Raw genomic sequence first — 21,077 nt, 5'->3', positions numbered from 1 at the left:
TACTTACCTTGTTGAACTACTTCTTTGCTCTGCTGTGTTCATGTGAATGGCTTCCTGGACAGTTCGTCAATTTGACAAACGTCGAAGGGAGGATCTTTCATTCTTTGTAACAAGAGGGTTCAGTCATCCAGAGATGAAGGCAGTTGTTACAAATCCTGAGAAGTTACCTATTACAGAATTTTCTTAAGTGTTAGATTTCTGTTGATTTAAGGACTTGTCATTGAATGGACCTGACGTTTAATGGAATTATAATATATTGTATATTATATAATATTCAAACTACTGTCTGCCTCACACAAACCTGCTTCAGAATTTTCATGTTTCAGCTTGTTCCCCATTTTTTTAAATGGACATTCTTGTCCCACAGGAACATTCAGGAACTCTCTGACTCTGCTGTGGAGGATTGTTTGTTAATCATTTCTTGAAGTTTTCATTTAGAAGGAAGTGGTTCAGGGGTTTTCACCCATCTCTGTGCTTGACATCACACCACTCATCATTTTCCTGATGTTGTTCTTGTGGTAATTTAAAAACAAGTCAAATGCATACACTGCTGACATTTCTTTCAGAATACAATCATTTAGATTTAAACGTGACAAACTGTGATGAGTTTGGTTCGATGGTGGGTATTATTGATCATCCAATATGGACCGCAAAGTGTTAGATCTACTTGGTGTCGATTTGATTTCTTTTACAACCAGATCTCCAGGACACACACACACCTACATTTATTATCCGTCAGAGAAACTTTGACCAGAAGCGAAAGATCGTAATAAAAGTGTCATCACATGATCATTACAAAAACGACATATTTTGTCTCACCAGCCTGCATTCGTTCACATACTTTCAGATGTTTAGCTTCTACCAACCCTGTCTGTTTCCGACTAGTGTTTGTTTTTGGACGCGTGTGTGCACCTGATCTTGTGCTCACACCGACTAGTTGCTTATGTTCCCTCCATCCTATGAACAAAGCAGCACATTGTCTTCCACTGTGAACGAGCACACAGAGACAAGTTCCACCTGTTGAGCTATAGATCTAGAGGTCACCTTTTTTTTTCACGTGTGACTCTACTAGTAGGTGTGTAAACATGGTTGAGAGTAATCTCAGTGGTTCTACCTTCTTTGTTTAAACGTAAAGCTTAAAGTGAGTGTCTATTCGTCAAACACAAGGCCCACACAGGCAGATACAGCCTGCTCGGCATTCATTCTGACCTGCAAAATCTTCAAATATAGTTGGCTAAAAATAGAATTTGGTGTTAATTTAGATGCAGGTTGACACATAAAGACAAGTCTTTGTCATTCAACAGGGTTTTTAAGTGAACACAGGTTCTAACAAAATACAAAAGTGGCTACTTAATCAACATTCACAGTTTATTGTGTGCTTTCGTGTTCAGACAGTGAAGTGAAGCATTTCACTTGACTATTTTGTATAAATAACATTTTTAACAAGTTACAATTAATGCTGGTATTGACGACAATGAATCACAGAAATATAAACATCAGTAATAAATAAAGAGTCAGATAACTAAGTTAATCTATCAACACATCTAGCACAAAAAAGACAACTACACAAAAGCAACGCAAGTGCACTTCAAGTTTTGTTAAAGCAAAACATTAAATTCATCAGGTTATAATTCATAAAAATACAACGAATACTAAACAATGGGGCTGTGAACTATCTACAAATGTGCATTCCCAGGTATCGGGGAAATATAATGTAAATAAGGTGCCTAAATCGCACTGTGCAAAAGAGGCGTCTACTGTATATAGTCGCCCACTGAGAAGAAGCTGCCAAGACAGAAGTCTTGATTCACATTTTCATGTAGAGCCACTATCAATAAAAAATCCTTTACACAGCAAGAAATTCAAGTCACCAGGTCTGAAGATGACCCACAGAGGTGGGGGTCATCCAGAGGTCAGGGGGGTGTATTATCTGAGCAAGTCAATCATATCGGGCATATTCGAGGCTCGTGCCACGTCGACAGCAGTCTGCCCGCTGGTGTTGCAGTGCTTCAGGTCGGAGCGCGGGGCTAAAAACTCCACCACCTCACGATGACCTTCCCGGATGGCGATGTGGATGGGCAGAGTGCCGTTCTGGTCCGGGATGTTCACAGAAGCGCCAAACTCCACCATGACCTGCAGTGTGTCCAGGAATCCTGTGCGGGCAGCATCATGGACCGGAGTGATCCCCTGACGGTCCTGGATGTTGGGGTTTGCTCCTTTCTTCAACAGCAGAGATGCAATTTGAGAATTCCCCATCATCATCACCTGATAAAACAAAGAGTCAGTGCAGGGTCTGCTTGATCCATTTATGTGACATGACAAATAAATAAAACATGTCAGAGAAGTGAGATGACACATTACACTTAAAAAATACGCTCATCATTTCACTCCTTCTCCCAAGCTTTGGAGCTAAATACTTTCAGTCTTCCTTTGTTACAGTTACATGTGGAAAAAGCTCTGAAGGACAATTCACCTTCTCTGTTGAGCAAAAAATAACAAACATTAGATGAGTAATTGCTCATCCCATTATTTGACATTTCACTGTAGTAAAAACAAATCTCTGAATAAACAGCAAAGCTGCATGAACTGATGATCGTATTTTTTCAAGCATGACCCAGAGGTGTTGAAGGTTTAAACTTCTGACTCTTCTTTGACCCTCATCACTCTGACTCAGCTCACACTTGATCAACTCCACCTGATGTCATTCATTGCAGAAACGATGAGGAATAATGAGTGACCATCATCTTCGTGCAAGAGTATAAGTAACGTTTTTTTAAAGAGCGTTTACCTGCAGCGCTGTTCTGCCGTACTCGTTGAGCGTGTCCGGGTGCACCCTGCTGTCCTCCAGGATGCGCTGCACCCCCGCCGTGTCTCCTCGAGCCGCCGCCGCTGTTAACGCTTTACCGACGTCCATCTGACTCTGGACCATTTCTACCTCGAACATGACAGCCATTGTGCGTCAGAGGAGGAGAGACAGGCGAACACAAGTCAGCTACAGCTAGCGCAACTTCCACTCGCGTCCTGCTATTTTTATCACAAACCAGTCGTTTTTACGCGATTACAGCACGAGCTCTAAAGTGTTTGTAAAAATCGAATTAATGTATAGAAACGAGCGGGAATGATGCAATAGTAAGCAGCTATGCCAGATTAGCTAACCGGGCTAACCGCTAACAACACAAATACTAGCCACTAAACAGTAGAAAAGCCCACCTCGACTATGCCTTGAGCTCCACACTTCCGCCAATGCTACTCCCGGGGTGTCCAACACTCGCTATCTTTCAAATAAACTCCGGATAAAAACAGAATAAGAACATAAGTCAAATACATTTGCGCGCTGAGATCAAACAGCGGTATCTGCGGTCTACAATTTACAAACATTGAGAGAACCTTGGTCTCGGCCAATCAGCGCAGAACACGGGGCGGGGTCTTGCCTTATATGGTAAGAAAGGGGCAGAGTCGCGACAACGTTAGTTTGCTGTCACGGTGGCAACAGTGGCGGTTGACCAATCACAGGAGGCGGTGGAGAGAGCGGGCGATTTGTATACGTTGATGACTTCAAAGGAATCTCATTCACAGAGTCTGACAGACTGAAGGGACTCGAGACTCAACTGAAGTCATGGAGCCACTGAAACAAAACACACCTGTAGTCTCGAGTTTATCACACGTAGATGGCGCTGTCTATTTACAACAACAGCCATTTCCCTTAAACAGAGTGTATTGTATATGGAAAAATAAATAAGTAAGTAAGTCATTTTTATTTGTATAGCACTTTTCCAGACCAGGGTCACAAAGCGCTTAAACAATCAAAACAATATTCAATAAAGTATATATTTTAAATATCAAGATAAAACTGATAACACAACAGGAGTTCCAGAAAATCAAGGAAAAGCCTGAACAAATAGAAACGTATTAAGATGTTTCTTAAAGGAGTCAGTAGATCCATCAAGCGCAGAGAGAGAGGAAGATTGTTCCATAGCTTAGGAGCAACAGCCTGAAAAGATTTCTCTCCTCTGGTCCTGAACCGTGTGCGTGGAACCATCAGTAGATTCTGATCCACAGACCTCAGAGCCCGAGCTGGGGTGTAAGGCTGGATCAGATCAGTGATATAAGGAGGAGCCCGACCATGAATAGTTCTGAAAGTAAGAACCAGAATTTTTAAGTTGATCCTGAAAGAAACTGGAAGCGAAATAAGATCAGATTTTGTTCCTTTTTGGCAATACTTTTTCTAAATATAATTTTGCCTGAATACATTGCCACTATATATGATGGATAGAATTTAATGTTGACTGCTAAAAGAAGCATGTTGACCTTCGTTTGTTTTGTTCGTGTTATTGTTGTTCAGGGCAAATTCATGTTGAGTAGCAAATAAAGAAAAACGTACAAGTGAGTAAGATCTTATTTAATATACATTGGTTTGAAAAAGTTTCATTGTTTGCCTCGTTACGGTTCCCCCCCCCCCCACCCACCCTCCAACACCCACCAGTGGGTTTGGATTTTTTTTTACCCCTTAATTCTAAAGAGGTCCTTTTAAAATCTCTTAAACTTCAAACTAAAATCATGTTCAATTGTGTCATCTTTTACTAATATTAAATGTTTTTGATGATCTGAAAAACAAGTGTGACATGTACATTCAAGAAAAAAAATAATCAGAAATGGGGCAACTATTATTATTGAAAATGTTAACCCATTTAACTTGTGTTGTATTTATGTAAAGTACATCAAAAGTGTCACAAACAAGTTATTCTACAAAACTGGTGGTGCCTTTTGTGTCTAGACCATTCAATTTGTACTCAATTTGAAATATCAAATAAATAAATATATTCCAGTGTTTAAAACACCGGGAAGTGTCTCGTTCTGATTCGGATATATTTTTGGGGCCATTGTTTTAACATTTTAAAATTATTTCCTTGATTGAATAGTAAAAATATATATCATTTTCTGGCACCACCATTCTGGTAGAATTACCTGCTGCTACAAATGTAAACCATAAATATTTTAGAAAGAAGTTCTGTTTAAGTTACATGCAAGCAGAAAATTTACTTTTAAATAATGTAAATATTTTTCTCTTTAGAAAAAAAGTTCATATTTTTATGATAAATAATTCTGTTTATATAACCAACCAACTTGAAATTCTTGTAAACCGCCGAGTCGTATTAAATATTAAGATAAAATGTCAGTCCTTCAGTCCGGTTTATGGTAATTCAATGTCTTCATTGTTTCGTTCACACGTTCGTTCGCAGCTGATAATCTGAATCACAAGGAGACAAATGTGTTATTGTTTGGATTTTCTGCAGAAATACAGTAAAATTAACAGGGAAGTCCTTGATGACCCACCTCCGCTCTGTGTAATGTAGCGCACCCAGGGCAACGCCTGGTAACCGCTCTTCTCGATGATCTTCATGTATCGTACCTGTTGAACAATAAAGATTCATTTACAAACCTGTCGGGACAAGAAGCACTAAGTAGCCGGTTTGAGCTCACAAGAGTAAATCTTTTGTCAGGCGGAAGTTTTGTGTGTGAAAGGTAACAACGACAAGTCTACCTGTATCCCCGACACTGTGAAATATGGGATTTCAAATTTGACAGTGATAGGAGGTTTTCCTTCCAGTTCATCATTCTCCACACTTGGCAGACCAAAGTGAGCCCTCATCAGAAACTCCTTTCCTCCCTGAAACCACCAACACTCGCATGAACAAAAGGGGTTGAAGGATCAAAGCGGATATTGTCAAGAGTGTTTCTCACAGGGAAAGACTTGATGGTCCAAACAACAAGGTTCTTCTCGGGCATATATTTGGCATGTCCGGTGCTGGTCTTGAACTTTGGCGAGTCGGCGTCACTCGGAACCGGGACCCGCACCTCCACGTTGTTAGCCACGGATTGCTTTTTAAATTGACCCTTGGCCTGAAAGTCACAGTTGAGAAAGTCATCCTTGTTCTAACAGAGCTCAGTGAAGAGTTTCAGCACCTTGACCATAATCTCCACTCTGCTGTGAGAGAACTTCTCTATGACTGACTCGATCCATATGAGAGGCTTCACCTGCCGCATTTGAAAGGTGAACAACAAAAAGATCAGAAGCTGGTGCTGCTGGTCATGTATCAAATTCAAAAGTTCATGTGAGAAGCTCCTGGTCCGTCAAACTCACGTGCGTGTTGATGCGGTAGGACATGAGCTCCGACTCTCCGTCCGGAGGAATGAAGGAGATCGTTCTGTCGCTCTCAAAACGAGAGAGTCGAACACACTGGTGGAACTTGACGTCCTCCATGACCACCGTCTTCCCCTTGTCACCTGGACACAGAACAGGTTAAGCATCCCGTCGTGCCTCAAGTGACAGACAGTAGGTGAACTTGCGTCCGGTGAGGGCGAAGAGGACTCGATCGTTGAGCCCCAGTCTCAGCTCCGGCATCCCAGACAACATGGTCTTCAGCTTGATGCTGCCTACGATGTCGCTGCTCATCACACTCCCATTAGCGTTAACCTGATATAGACAAATGCATGTTTGAAACGACTAATAAATAGATCATGATAGCAACTCATATTCCTTTTCACTGATGATCAACTACATCCTCATATCACAAACACCTCAAACCGTCTTTCAGTTTCCAACATACCAGCACATTAATGGACTCGATTACATCAATAAAAACTTCGTTCTTCTTGTACTTGATGCCCTCCGACCTCCAGGAGACGGCGTTGGTGACAGTGGTGGGCACTCTGGATTTGGCCACCTCCAGCTTGGTGCCCTCTTGAGTGATGTATCTGTTGAAAGGAAGAAGACAAATGACATGAAAGACTTTTATCTTCACTCAAATCAAAACAGAGGGATTTGAAGAGTTTAAATAACACCGTGTAGGAAAGAGAAGTCCCAGGGAATCAATGTGAGCAACACTTATAAAGTAATACTTTATTTTAACAGGCAGAAAACTCAAGCACAACCAGACAGTGTAATGGCCTCCTGTTGAGAAGGACAAGAAGGTTGAGGAGAGACAGGAAAATAAGACAGAGAAGGAGAAAAGGAGAAGAGAACAGTGTAGAGCAGGGGCAGCAGGGTTCAGACAAGATTCTGGACCCGTAGATCCTGGTCCAACAGCATGCTGAGGAAGAGCCTTAAAATGAGGTGAAGCACTGGGGCTCCAGGGAAGACAGAGAGCAAGAGGGGGAGTTAGTTTACAGGTGTAACTCTTACTCCTGGAGGATTTTCCCATCGGTTGTCTGAGGAAACCCAAAGTCCATCAGCTCGTCCAGCAGCTCATAGACGACCACAAAGTTGTCCTGTATGCTCTCCTCCTCCAGCTCCTTGAAATACTCCGTGAACACCTGCAAAATCCCCTTTACTTCAGTTTTTGCTCATTTTTAAAATGTAATTTCAAGTTGGGCGAATATAATGACACACAATGTGTAATGCCAACTGAAATCTTCGGTTCTATACTGCATACAACGCAGATAACAAGCTCCCCACGGCATTCACTTTACAACATCTGGCCTCAATTGAACATTTAATTTCGCATATTATTGGGACTGTAAATGGACCATATTAGAGAGAGCATTGGAGGAGGATTGAAAGAGCACACATGAGAAAACATTCAGATTTGGACACATTGCAGACAAAAAGTAAAGTCTATGAAAAACTTTCTTTTTTTTTTCAACGTAGAAAATATTGTTGGTCAGTCAGTTACAGACTCATACATTACATAAAATTGGTACAGTTTGATAATAAATCATTTGTATTTTTATTTTGTAGTGTTGAAATAATAATTATAATGTTTCTTTTTTTGGGCTAAGAACATCATGTCATTCTCTCATTCTTATTTCTCACTTTATTTGAAGGTCATACATAGTCTTTCCTAAGGTCATCCCTAAGAATTACCCTTGAGTTTAGGACAAATGTAACAAATTGCATATGTTTTCTCTGCACACATTATGGTCAGGCTAGTTGACTACATGTTCACTTGTTTATTAACTCTCCCGACAGCATCCCTGTCCATTTAAGCCATCTTTGGAATTCCCCCAAATAATATAAAATTAACCTTAAGCCAATTAGAAATTGTAAGTTTTACATCACTAATAGTTTGCCAGGACAGTTTACCCCCCCAAGGCCTACAGATGTCACTAGAATGAAGGCATTAATACTGTTCTAATAAAGTTAGGCGACTAATAAGCGATGAGCCAGCACAGGGAGGGACAGAAGGGTTCGATTTCAAAAAATGTGTTTTTATATTTTCTAGAAGCAACATACCTCAACTAGCTTGTAAAGAAAAGAGTAGACGAGTGAAGCGTTTGAGTTCTTGTTTGTGGTAGCCACTACTGTGGAGTAGAGTTAAGGCATTGAAACATTCCTTCTCATCCTCTCACTTAAACCAAAAGGATACAATAGAGGTTGTTGTGTTTGATCCACATGAAGTGAACGTTGCCATGTGACATCACCGGCGAGACCAGGCCTTCCTCTTCCGTTTGCATGAGCAAAGTCATGAAGTGGTCGATCTCTGCCATGTCCACGTCCCCCTTGTAATTCCGACAGATGAGTACCTGAAGACAAAAGTGAACACAGGCCTGTAAGTAACATGTCTCATTCATCATAATAATGAAATATATATGTAAAATATATTAATTTGAATAAACAAAAATAACTTGACAAATTGACGAGCGATGACAACGAAGAAAAATAAAAGTGGCGGATAAAAGAAAAAAGTTTATTAAAAAGTAAAACCAAGTTAAGAACATTAAACTGCCAAATGAAAACACCAAACGAACATTACAATCTATTAAAGTAGACCTTTGAAAGGGAATTCTGTCAACGGGGAAAATACAACTAAAAGAGAAAAAAAAAGTGAAATGCTGATGTTAATGTAAATGTGAAATTACATAACTAAACTTCATCTAATTTGACAAGGGAACAAATGGACATATTGTTGCAGTACATTCATAAATATGCAACAGAGACTGTTTAAACTGTTAAATAAAGTGTATTTACCTAATACTCAAACATAGAAGAAACACTATAGCAGCTATAGGTACACAGAAACATCTATACAAATAGTTGTAATTATTTTGTAATTGTAGATCTCAACACAAAGCAAACAGGACAGGTGTTACGGCCACAGGTATGTTCACCCTTTGACCGGAAGTATCTATTGTCACTCCTGGAAGCAGGAAGTCTCTGGATCGTCGCTCCTGCTAGTTTTTCTCTTTTTTTTTTTAAACACTATTTTGTTCAACACTCGGAAAATCAGTTGAAATAGCACGTAACACACAAACACTGCGAAGTTGTTAAATAATACCACATAAAATGCTTTTTTAAGACTCTGCGGAACCAAAGTAACGTGAGATCCTACCTTTCCCTTCAGGTCCAACACGTAGATGGCGGAAGCAGACATTATTGAAGTTTCTGGAAACCAAAGTTAAACTATTGGAGTTAGTAATTTATGTTTCGCTCCTTTATCTGTGTCGGCGTCAACAGTGGAAAATGTCACGACGGAAGAGGGTCATGGCGTCCACAGAGTCGCTCTGTGCCGTTCAGTGACGTCACCACATCCAGGTAAAACATTCACCAGGGTCTACCTGCGCAGGAACAGAATATGTGTGTATAAGTGTGATGCCCAGCGCGACCGCTGGACGGCAGCGTGGATCTGTAAATATCGGTGGAAGCCCTTGGAAACGTTCGTTGTAAATCATTACTTACGTGTAAATAGACAGAAGATGAAGCAGACAAACATGTATGTGATGATCTGTAGTTATGTATATTTTTGTCTGTATTTAGTGGCTGAAGTTGCAATACATATTTATCTTTTCTATCTTGCCAAGGGCCCTTTGTATACTCTGCCTTGTGTTTGTGTTGAACACGCTTTTTTTTTTTTTACTAATTTGATCTGGTACTGCTGTATGTAATGCAATGTTCTATTACAGAGACAGGGATTTTTTTTACAATGATCAAATTGGTAAAATCTTCTTACTGTAATAAACGTTTTCAGCAAAAAAAACAAAACATTTACTGGATTCCTACTTACATCTGAAGTAGCCTACGACTCATACATTGAACACAACTTTCCTTCATGTATATGTGAAGCTAAAGTTGTTCTAATTTCTACTTTAAATAATACCAACATTATCACAGTTTTGATGTACAAATGGTTATTGTTATCTGCTGGGCAAAAAAGGTGATCTCATTTATTATTAGTTCAAGACACTCTCAAAACACTTTTAAACAATATTTTGTCACTAGTACCACAACTACACCTATTATGTTCTCCTTTCAGAACTTTAACTGCCACAATAGCAGCAGTGTTTTGTTCCTCAATTACTTACTTATCAGCCATTATTTAAAGTCACTAAATAAAATGTTCATTTTTGGCAGACACTCTACTGCCAAGGGTCAAGTGAAGATCCCAGAAGAGTCCTAGAACCAGTAACTCATTAGGTTTATCATGTCCATTATGTTTATGATTATAGAGGTACAGAAATAAAGAGAGAAAACAATTAAAAACAGTCAACGTTTTGAACATCTGAAGAGACAGAGTTGGACTGGTGAGAAACAGGTGAGACGAAGACTATGAATGAAGACTATAGTGGATAATCAGGCTAGATTGAAGTGGGGAAGGGTGGCCTGCTATTGCAACACCTGATGGATATGCTGACAGGAAAATATCTTTTAGAGGGGGGGTGAAGGATGAGTACATCATGGGGTGGTTGAGTGAGAAACATTACTCTCATCCGGCCTTTGTCTGGAACCAGAAGTCAAGTAGAAGTAAGACTCGGCTTCCTCATTCTCAGTCACTCTGGACACTCCTTGTATGCTGACATCTCGGTGGCGTGAGCCTCACTCCTCCTCTTTGTCCCTGATGGACCAATGGTTGTGCAGCAGAGCTAAGGACACGGAAGACGTTGCATCAGTCACCTGAGACACAAGTGCACCTTGTGGATCCCTTGGATGTCATGGTGACACAAAATCTCATTAGGATTCAATCGATCAACAAGACTGCCTCGACACTCATCCACCTGTGACATTCAAATCCTGTGCTGTGTCTCAAATCGCATACTAATCTTAGTATGCTAGAAGTTAGTATGCATCAGTTTAGTATGCATACTAACTAGTACGCAAATTCTCCGCAGATAGTATGTCTCAAATCAAACCCTGAAGCTACACACTAACCGGAAATCACATGACAGCTTCTTCTTCTACTTCTATTTAACGATGTTTCAAGCAGCTGTTTGAACGCTATCGCCAACACCTGCTGGCAGCACGTATTGCAACTTTGGAAAAAGAAATAAAGAAAAAATATGAGAATCTAAATAATCGCGAGATATTTAAGCTGGTATCAGCAGCGAAGACGTGTTTATCCTCCTACTGCTGCTGAAAATACACATTTAAGTATATGCATATATATGCATTTATATATGACGTAACTTCCGTTTAAAACGTCACTAAAATGGCGGCTGTTTAATATGGTTAGTGTCCATCGAACCATGCTAGTTTTGTGGGCGTGTTAGTATGCCAATTTAGTATGCATGGCGAACTAAATTTCGCATACTAAGAATTGAGACACACTAACGTACTAAAAATACTAACTTTTAGTACGCTAGTATGCGATTTGAGACACAGCACTGCTCTCAGGTGATTCCTGGTAGGTGTGGACTAGTCCACCATCTGGAATGTGGGTCCCAGTTCCTGACTAACAACATACCACAGATTATGCAAAAAATACCAACTCTGACTCAGATGACAGTCTTTTGTAATCAGTCATTGCAGGTGGCAATTGAACGCCTTCTGTATTAGAGTACTATCCCCCAAAACATAACATTTCAATGTAGACTTTAAGAGAAATTGAAAATTAAAACATATCTTAGCAATGTTAATTATATGGTATTGATAAAGATGGCGGTTTTATGACGCTGTAGCTGAGGACATCTGTCTTATGGTAGAATAAACATTAAAAAGGCTTTCTTTTAATGACAATACAATTTAGAAAAATCTCACTCTTTTCATTTTATTAGCTCTTCGTGGTACTGTTGGGCCTTCATTCCAGTCGAGCAAGGGGAACATATTATTTAAGCAATGTCATGTTAAATCATAAATGTTTTATGTAACATTTTAAAGAAGGGGGATATCGCCTTTCTTGCTGCTACCTGTTCTGCTCCCAGCTGTACTGTACACAGTTTAAAGCTTGTAGGCTGAACAGCCACTATTTTCAGGTGGTGAGTAAAAGGGCAAAGTCAGTCCAGTAAATTCAAGCCATATATGGCTGTTGTACAAAATGCTGAGAGTGTCTTTCTTTTGGGGTCGAGGAGGGGTCCGTTTGTCCAGCTTAAACCCAGTACCCCCTCATTTCGGACAACTACCCATACATTGTGGTCAATTATCCGTTAGAATTCATTTTTAATCTTTTTGTAAAATAATGTTTACAGTTTTGAAAGTAGCATTAACATGACCTTTAAAATGTGATTGATTTACAAGGAATAGGAAAATAACAATATCTATACTAATAACCCATTTCTTAGTAGTTTTAACACAAGTATCTTCAACCAAGCATGCTTGGTTAAATATTTACCAAACACGCTGGGTTCAAACAACCCAGCATTGTTCTCCGTCCCTTGTGGACCCAGTGTTGGGTTACTTTTAAACTAGTATGTCAGAGTGGAAATTGTCATTAGTGAAGTTGTCAGTCCATGTATTAAGAAAAAACACTACAATGTTTGACATTGATTTGGTCACTCATTTCTAAAATGGTCTAAATGAGATCAATATAAGAATCTGTGGAAAATGTAACCTGGATCTTTTGCAAAATTCATCTCAGTACATACAGGATTACTAAATGAAGGCCAAGCATGTTGGTTGGTGCTTTAATTTGTCACCGTCGCAGATCAATATCAGAAATTAAAAATAGGGGTTCAAGGAGTGTGGAGGCTGATTTGAGACAGAAGCAGCAGGTGTGAAAGTGAAGTTCTGACAATAGTGCAACCTGCTCAGTTTCCAACAAAATACAAGCGGTGGAGAGGCTCAGAAATAAGAGCTTGTGGGGAGAAGATTAGAGAAACACTGGGCAAGACCAAAAATAAAAATGCATATATGATCAAATGTTTGTTTCTAGACATAAACAAGTGTGCATCATGTTTGTGAGACACAGATTGAAGACGAGGTCAAATTCAAATCTGTTGAATTTCCAAAACCTCCAGGACCTGAGCTACTCTTTCACCATCCCTTTGACTAAAAACGGTTACACATCAAGGGAGAGTCCACAGAGACATTTATACACAAGATTTATTTATAAAACCAAAAAATGTGCATCAGACGACATTCTTGTGCACTACAGTTGTGTGCCTTCAAGTTGATTCAAAAACATCGATGGAAAATAAATTAAAGTGATCCACAACAAACAAAAAAAACACCAGGAACTCAAAAGGCCTTCAAACAATTATGTTAATAAATATATTTTAGTTACAATATTTTGATTTCATATTTACGAATGTAAAAAAGGGGACGAAGGTGAAACTAGTAAAGTTTACAAAATATTTACAGCAGTTTGTATAATCTTCATTAAAGAGACGGAGTAGAGCAGCTGTACAACATACAAACATGAAGCCAGTCGGGCTGAAGGAAAGTGCCTTGTGTGCAACAGGCAACAACGTTGAGGTTCAAAGCACTTCCTGGCATCAAGAATAGGAGTCAAGGCCTTCATATAAACTGCGGACCAGCAGTTAAGTACTAAATCAAGTTTTTGCAGGTAACCTGGTCGGCACAGTAGTGAGGTCAAATATTAGCCACAAGGGGGGGGGGGGGGGGGCGTTCATTGTCAAGCACTAGATTTTCCTTCCCATTTATGAATGTTTTCGGATGCATTTCACACAGCGTCCATGTCCTCCATGCTCACCACCTGCCTCTGCATGAAAGAAAGCGTTAGATCTTGCCTCACGCTCGGTCACCTTGGGACTTACCTCAGGGTAAACGTAGCCTTCAGGATCATTCCTACAGATCTGTACTTCGTCTTCCGTGGTTTTCTGATACACAGGGTTTTCAAAGTGGATGGTGTTTGTGTTCCTGTGCCGCCAGTGTCTCCACAGCAACAGAGCGCCACCAACCAGCAGCGACACCATGACTAGAGAGAAAGAGGTTGAGTAAGAGCTCCACAATCCTGTGACATCAGACTTACCAAGGGGCACCACCACATAGAGGGTGATGGAGTGGGATGACCCAGAATCGTCAGGCACTGCTGCAAGCCTGTTAGAATCTGGAGGGAATTGAAGAGTTTGAGCCTGGAGTGCATTTCATCATCATTTTTGACTAGAGAAAATACAGTTTAAGCAATTAGTTAATTTTAATCTTACCCACCCATTACATCAACTAAAGCACATGCAGCTTTTTTTTTTCCTATTTAGAGTGCAATTTTCTTTTCCGATTACTCAAGTCTGAAAGGGGTTTTCATTTGCTGATGTCACATTAGTCTATGCCTCTTGACACCTTTCAATCATACCTTGACCAGCTGCATCAGACTTTGACCTGCTGGGCTTCTCCGGCTGGACTGATGGTGTTGTGGTTTTGGGCACTTCAGTTGTTGCGGCAGGTTTAGGGGGCTTCATGTCAGGGATAACTGGGCCTAGCGAGAGAAAGTCACGTCATAGCTATGATAAATATTTATAGAAGAGGCATGTGATAGTTACCAGCCACACAGCTCCTCAGGTCCGCCCCCATGCTCATGTAGTCAGGACAGGCACAAGTGTATTTAGGAGAGAACTGGTTTGTGGCTGGAGCAGGGAGACACAGAAACTCACAACCTCCATTCATACTGTTGCCTTCTCTGCACCAGTCGGTCCCTAAAAGGCAAGAATAGTGAGCTCAATCCTGTGGTACAAAAATAGAAAAAAAAGACGCTTTGATGTACCTGGCGCCTGTTTGAGGTTGTGGTAGAGAACGAGGTCTTCTGGCTGGTTCAGGTCTCCTGCCAGTTCTGTGATGTCACTTCCTGTCTGGCGATTGGCACTGAAAATGGCGGCATTACTGATATCCGTCCAAAACACTTTCTCCTGAGCCACAGATCAAGGCAGAAAATTGACACATGATTAACAGCAGTGATAAAAACTTGTATTAATAGAAGTTTATCCAGTCAGATTGAAGACGTTTTGCCTCACCTCAAACACGGCAAGAGAGATTGGGTGTGCCAGTTTGTCTTCACTGTGGATCAGCCGGTGTCTGGTGCCACCGTTCACATCCACACTGGACAGTGTGTGCAGCTTGGAGTCCACCCAGTATAGACGCTGATTTACCGTGTCTGAAGCAACCATGTGAAGACGAGGACAGTCAGTGACTGATTTCATTCATGTACTTCCAGCATACCAAGAGTGATGCCGTTGGGCCAAGCGATGTCGTCCGACACCAGGACAGTACGACTGGCCCCATTCAGACCACTTCTCTCGATCCTGGCCTGGTCACCCCAGTCGGTCCAGTACATGAAGCTGCACGGTAACACAGAATGAAGTCGACAGAAAACCCAACAATGACTCGGGTAAATAGACAAAATAAAACTGACTTATTGACTGGGTCCAGTGTGATGGCTCTGGGCTTTTGCAAGTTTTCGGTGATCAGGGTCTTCTTCTTACCCCCGTCTGTTGTTGCTACAGAGATGGTTTTCAGGGCACTGTCAGTCCAGTAGATGTTTCCATGGATCCAGTCAACCGCAATGCCTTCTGGGGCTTCAAGCCCGCTGCTAATTACTGCCACATGGTTGGAAAAGTGACCAGCTAAATCAAGCTTTGAGCTGGGAAAACAGGAGTGTAGTTTAGCCTTTTGATTTCAGAAACAAATTCCATCTTTGAAATAACACCATTTCAATTTTTACTAAAGAGTGATAAAACCGCAAATAAATACAAGTTTGAATGTGCTGCAGAAGGGACGCCTTGGTGCTTGGTTCTGTTTTTCTATTGCTTATTTTGCATGTCACCTCATATCATGGTTTAAGAGTTACCAAAGATGCATTTAAACACCAACCTGAAGATCTTCTTCAGAGAGAGGTCGGACCAGAAGATGACCTTGTTGGGAATGTTCAAATCCAAAGCCACAGTGTTCTTCAGCTGAGGAATTAGACGCACGTATTCCCGGCGGTCCGCGGACAACTTCCTTATCTCGTGTTTGTTTGTGAAGTATAGTGTGGGGATCATACCTGGAACAAACGACAGTTAGCTTGTGCTGGTTGGACAGTTGACAGTCTGTCAAATTACCAGTTTCAGCTTTGCACGTCTTGCTGACTGAATCCATCATATAACCTTCATCACATTGACACTTGTAGCTTCCAGGTAAATTGGTGCAGACCTGAGTGCAGATGTCTGGATCAGCACATTCATCAATATCTGGAGATGCAAAGAAAACAAGAAAATCATGACAATGAGTCAAACTCAACAAAAGGGGTTTAGTGATTCAGTTCCCAGCCTCAAACTCAGTCAGCGCACACATCATACTTGCATCATCAAAACTAAAATACAGCTGTCAAGACATTACGTTTTGACACAACATGCACTTGTCTCACCATCGCATGTCTTCTTGTCACTCCTGAGCATATATCCCTGAAGACAGGTGCAGTTGAAGCCAACTTTCAGATCAGTGCAGATGTGAGAACAGCCACCATTCGAAGACAAACACTCGTTATGATCTGTAAAGAGAGAAGATGCTTAACGGGGGCCAAATTATACTCTAATGTAGAGAGTAATATTGATGGAATAAGAATGAAACTCACCACACTTGCTAGGCTCATCTGACCAGTCACTGCAGTCCTTCTTGTTGTCACACACCTTCTCCAAACTGATGCACTCACCACTGCTGCACTTGAACTTATTCTGGCCTTCACATGCATTTTCTATTGAATAGAGAAACACCTTTAAAAAAAAGAAAACCGGATCCATTTGGCAGTGAATGTTGTTCTGTGGAACCTTTCTGGCAGCTGTTCTCATCACTGTGGTCCTTGCAATGGTAGATGGAGTCACACTTGTTGATGCCATGGATACAAGTTCCATCACCACACTGGAACTCATCAGGACCGCAAGTAGGATGATCTGGAGAACGATACCATTTGTAAGGCCAACACAGTCAAGTCAAAAAAAAGATTTATTTTTTTCAAAGGACCCAGTAAGAAGACTTACTGCAGTCCACCTCATCAGACCGATCTTGACAGTCAGTACTTCCGTCACAGCGCCATCTGCTGTGGATGCACTGACCATCAGCACACTGGAACTCTTGAAAACTGCAAGTAGACGTCTTCTTTTGCATCCTCGCGCAATTCTGTGGCCACTCGTCCGAGCCGTCGGTACAGTCCGGGTCTCCATCACAGCGCCAGGTTGCAGGGACGCACACAGAATCGTTGCACTGGAACGACCGCGTGTTGCAGGTGGGTTCGGGACACGATCTTTCATCAGATCCGTCCGGACAGTCATCGTCTCGGTCACAGAGAAAGCTGACAGAGATGCACTGACCGCTGGCACAACGGAACTCATCTGGTGTGCACGGTTTGCTAGCTACAAGGACAGTCAAAGAACACAATTAATAATGAGAAACATTTACACATCCAATTACTGACTACAATAAATGGTCAAAGTTTCCATTTTATTAGTTTCAATTTCTTGAAAGAAAATTAAAAACAAAACCTTAAATAAAAATACACTGACTGAATATATAAAGTATCGTTTTAAAATATTTCTGGTTTGACACAGCAGCAACACAACAAACAATACTAGGCGGACCCTTTAATTTCTTGAACTTAAAAAACTAAAACAAATGAACAATGTCTTTGTTGCAGCTTTCCAAATATTCTCGTCTGTATAAAAACTTACTGCAGTTCTTCTCGTCTGCTCCGTTTTCACAATCCTCTTTTCCGTCACAGTGCCAGCCTGATGGTATGCACTTATTCAAAGGTGCACCACAGTTGAATTCTGACTCTCTGCAAGTTTTGCTCACTGGGGAGACAGAAGCACACCTGAAGTAAATCTTTTTTTTAAACAGATATAAATTATCAGAAATAACAATTTCTTGTTTCTCATGCCCACACTTTCTAATGGTCTCAACAAGTCAATCACTCATTCAGTACACAAACGTATAATTTTTTTAAAGGAAAAAAAACAAGAAAAAAAAAACGGCTTTGACAAAAATGATTCAATATTATTTACTGCATTTTGAAGGCAGCTCATCAGTTCCATCTCCACAATCGTCTGTTCCATCACAAATCCATCTGAGAGTGATGCACCGTCCGTTTCCACACTCAAGCTGATTGGAGCTGCACGAGTATGCATCTGGAGGAAAATAAAAATATCCGAGGTTAAAACCCAAGTCATGTGCACCTGCAGATTTGACTCCCTTAATCACAGACTAACTAGCTCATTTGATAAAGCTTAAGAACTTTTAGTCTACACCGCAACACAGAGCGAAACAAAAATGTTAAATGACTGCCTTGTTGTAATCTTCACTGTGGAGACAACATTTCGCTACAAATGAAGGTAAAGTAAATTCAAATATTAATCTAAAAACAGATTTTAATTGCCAGACAGATTTTCTACCAAGTCAAGTTTGTAGAAAACATGTTATTTAAATGAATACTTAAGTGAAGATCACTTCCTTCGTCTTTTGCGCAACTTAAAATCGATTTGAGGCAATGATAGCATAGACTTGTGTAACCAACACAAGTCTATGCTAGTCGCCAGTCTGTTGTGTTGAATAATATACATGGTAAGCTTCAAAGAATAAATGTTTGACCATTTTGTTAGCATAAAGTTTGCTTTGGATCGGACTAGTTATATGAGCGAGAAAAACTGAAATGCATTTGTCTGTTGAGCCTTTTTTACATTAGCAATGTCAGTTTTGCATGAGAATATGTTCTCAAGTCTAAGGTTCTCTCTTGTGATAAAAGTTCACCTGAAAGTGCATCAAGGGAGGAGGGGAAAAAAAGAAAAGTTTATGCATGCGTTTGTTTTTCAGGTGCAGTCTGGGGTGTATGACTACAGGACATTTTCATTACCTCATCTGCCATAAAAACGTAATAAAGAATGACATAGGACTCTTAGTGGCTTTCAAAGGGAGAATTCTGCAACTTAGGCTACCATTTTGATCAGTCCATTAAGAATAAAAGGTAAAATGGTTCTTACTTTAATAGCACCTTCTCGATAATATGACTTAACACCAAGTCATCCATACTTATCTGAATAGTCAACATACTGGGAGGATACCGGGTATATTGTAAATGTAGGTTGGACTAGTTGACTGGCAACGCTTACCAGGAATAGGGGACAGTGAAAACTAAAACTCAAATCAAATTTGAGGTTGAGGAGGGAACACAATTCCTACAGTTGAACAAGCTCATAGGATCATTCTTTCCTTTGGAACAGCAATTTACCATGGTAAAAAAAAAAATATGTAAAAGAAATCAAGTTTTGATGGAAAACTATAATTCAAAATGTTATGATTTAGAAAACATTGCATTATGCTGACATTGACACATTGTTTTCCCTCAAGTTCATCATTAGTAAAAAATAAAGGAATTTGTTGAATGAAACCGTCGTAGTTGAAGCACGTCACAGAAGTTAAACTGGTTCAACAGATGTTAAGGTGGTTCAACCACCAGGCGCTGCACACAATCTTTTGCGACGAGTCACCTTAACAAATGACAACATGAGTCAGTAACAATGCACAAATCTGCGTTTATCGACTTGAACATAAAGCAGACGACATACACCCTTTGGTGCTGGTCATTCATTTGCAGAAGGTTAGTGGTCTTGTCAAAACTCACTCTAAACACTTCCTATATTGTGCTGGTCTTAGATTAAGAAATGGTTTCTGACAGTAGTTTCTCAAAACCAATGTGTAAATGAAGATTTAAACACACTTCTCCTGGAGGCCAGAAGACACTTAAATTCTGAGTTAACTTAGTCACCATCATAACCAACTGGACTGACATTGAAATTATTTTAAGGTTACAATAAAACACCAAGATTGCCTATTACATTGTTCACTCGTAAATATATAAATAATTTAAAAAAGGGTCACTATTGCGGACAAGGTACGTATAGTTTAAACTGCAGCAACACCTGTGCAGATATTCTAAGTTAAAAAAGACATTTTCTAGTTGGCGCCTTGTACTGCGTAGTAAAAATAAAATACATCCTTTGAAACTACTATAAAACGTTTTATTTGTCCTGCCAGTATTTAGTTTAAACATTTATTTAAATAAAATATTATTATAAATTGACTAAAGAAAACAATTTCGACAAAAAATAAAAGAAAATCTCCCTTAAAACATGTGCAAAAGTATCACTAAGATTGGAGTTAGTTAATTCAGTTTAGTTAGTTGGTTAGTTTGAGGAATGACATTTCCCAGCATCCTCGCATCAGAGGTGAAGCCGCGCCCTTCCTCATCAACGACATCTGTGAACCACTTCCTGCGCCTCCAGGACCCGCTCGCTTCACGAGGCGTGGGTCCAGTGTGGGGCTTCACAGGGGCCACCATTCAGGGTCACAGCCTGTTTAAGAGCCTCGGACGAGAGGCTGGAGATGACGGCTCCACGGAGCACGAGCCCAACCGGAAGCGCACGAGTCTTACCGGCGAATGAATGAAGTAGCATCAACAGGCAGCAACATGTGCTCAGCGTCCTCCAAGACCCCAACATGGCTCTCCTCCTGGCTGCTCGCGTTTCTCTCTCTCGAAGACGTGCGTGGAAAGTGGTGCGTGCTGCCGGCCCGCGCGAGTGGAGGTACTGACCAGACCTACGCGCATTTGAGCACCTCCACGAGTGAGGGGGCGTGGGCTGATATCACCCGGGGCGGGGCTTACACTGTGGCGTGATGCTGAGTGGCGTGTCCTCAGGGCGAGGCTACCCACTCGTGCGCGCGTGCGTGTTGAAGATGTGTTATTTTTATCCCCACACTTGACTATCTGAGCTCGAGTTCAGATGAATGATCAGATCTAATATAGTATAAATATATATTCATCTGCTCTCTCGGAAATGTGTCGTCAGTTGAATTAAACACTGACGTGTAACAACGGAAACTGTTTCTCTATTTACTAGGAAAAGTTACAAATATTTGACATATTTACAAGCAAACAACAAAAAGTTTGTTT

The 21,077-nt window shown here is 40.6% G+C and overlaps 3 protein-coding genes across 3 annotated transcripts; all 3 read right to left on the bottom strand.

Moving 5' to 3' along the window:
- Window positions 1-1,349: 1,349 nt before the first annotated feature.
- Window positions 1,350-3,350, bottom strand: cdkn2d (cyclin-dependent kinase inhibitor 2D (p19, inhibits CDK4)). The gene is made up of 3 exons (XM_087799116.1): window positions 3,211-3,350; window positions 2,789-2,931; window positions 1,350-2,265 (listed from the first exon to the last, which is right to left on the bottom strand). Exons 2-3 carry the CDS (start codon window positions 2,927-2,929, stop codon window positions 1,927-1,929), a joined length of 480 nt encoding a protein of 159 aa, XP_087655242.1. The 5' UTR covers window positions 2,930-2,931; window positions 3,211-3,350; the 3' UTR covers window positions 1,350-1,926.
- A 1,137-nt stretch (window positions 3,351-4,487) lies between these two features.
- On the bottom strand, window positions 4,488-9,516 carry ap1m2 (adaptor related protein complex 1 subunit mu 2). Its single transcript, XM_087799095.1, has 12 exons — window positions 9,330-9,516; window positions 8,367-8,523; window positions 8,234-8,301; window positions 7,184-7,314; window positions 6,609-6,756; window positions 6,349-6,475; window positions 6,143-6,285; window positions 5,965-6,036; window positions 5,743-5,901; window positions 5,543-5,668; window positions 5,335-5,410; window positions 4,488-5,248 (listed from the first exon to the last, which is right to left on the bottom strand). Exons 1-12 carry the CDS (start codon window positions 9,369-9,371, stop codon window positions 5,223-5,225), a joined length of 1,275 nt encoding a protein of 424 aa, XP_087655221.1. The 5' UTR covers window positions 9,372-9,516; the 3' UTR covers window positions 4,488-5,222.
- Window positions 9,517-13,231: 3,715 nt separating this feature from the next.
- Window positions 13,232-20,731, bottom strand: ldlrb (low density lipoprotein receptor b). The gene is made up of 18 exons (XM_087799084.1): window positions 20,559-20,731; window positions 18,136-18,258; window positions 17,803-17,925; window positions 17,116-17,487; window positions 16,906-17,028; window positions 16,713-16,832; window positions 16,506-16,628; window positions 16,201-16,329; window positions 15,971-16,142; window positions 15,513-15,740; window positions 15,320-15,438; window positions 15,115-15,254; window positions 14,868-15,009; window positions 14,647-14,799; window positions 14,460-14,582; window positions 14,139-14,216; window positions 13,924-14,084; window positions 13,232-13,868 (listed from the first exon to the last, which is right to left on the bottom strand). The coding sequence occupies exons 1-18, from the start codon at window positions 20,623-20,625 to the stop codon at window positions 13,830-13,832; spliced, it is 2,535 nt and encodes an 844-aa protein (XP_087655210.1). The 5' UTR covers window positions 20,626-20,731; the 3' UTR covers window positions 13,232-13,829.
- Between the last annotated feature and the right edge of the window lie 346 nt (window positions 20,732-21,077).

This window comes from Callionymus lyra, chromosome 1, assembly GCF_982586985.1.
Source record: "Callionymus lyra chromosome 1, fCalLyr1.hap1.1, whole genome shotgun sequence".
Classification (NCBI taxonomy): domain Eukaryota; kingdom Metazoa; phylum Chordata; class Actinopteri; order Syngnathiformes; family Callionymidae; genus Callionymus; species Callionymus lyra.
Note: the sequence above shows the minus strand (reverse complement) of the source record. Positions and strands in the feature narration are given on the sequence as shown.

Coding starts and splice junctions, on each gene's coding strand:
- ap1m2 (XM_087799095.1), bottom strand. CDS start 9,371: ATGTCTGCTTCCGCCATCTACGTGTTGGACCTGAAGGGAAAG. Junction 7,315..8,233: donor TTCTTTACAAGCTAGTTGAG/GTATGTTGCTTC, acceptor GGGATTTTGCAG/GTGTTCACGGAGTATTTCAA. Junction 5,411..5,542: donor TCACAGTGTCGGGGATACAG/GTAGACTTGTCG, acceptor ATTGTTCAACAG/GTACGATACATGAAGATCAT.
- cdkn2d (XM_087799116.1), bottom strand. CDS start 2,929: ATGGTCCAGAGTCAGATGGACGTCGGTAAAGCGTTAACAGCGGCGGCG. Junction 2,266..2,788: donor ACGGCAGAACAGCGCTGCAG/GTAAACGCTCTT, acceptor TTGTTTTATCAG/GTGATGATGATGGGGAATTC.
- ldlrb (XM_087799084.1), bottom strand. CDS start 20,625: ATGTTGGGGTCTTGGAGGACGCTGAGCACATGTTGCTGCCTGTTGATG. Junction 18,259..20,558: donor GCTACTTCATTCATTCGCCG/GTAAGACTCGTG, acceptor ATTTTCCTCCAG/ATGCATACTCGTGCAGCTCC. Junction 15,439..15,512: donor ACACTGGACCCAGTCAATAA/GTCAGTTTTATT, acceptor GTTACCGTGCAG/CTTCATGTACTGGACCGACT.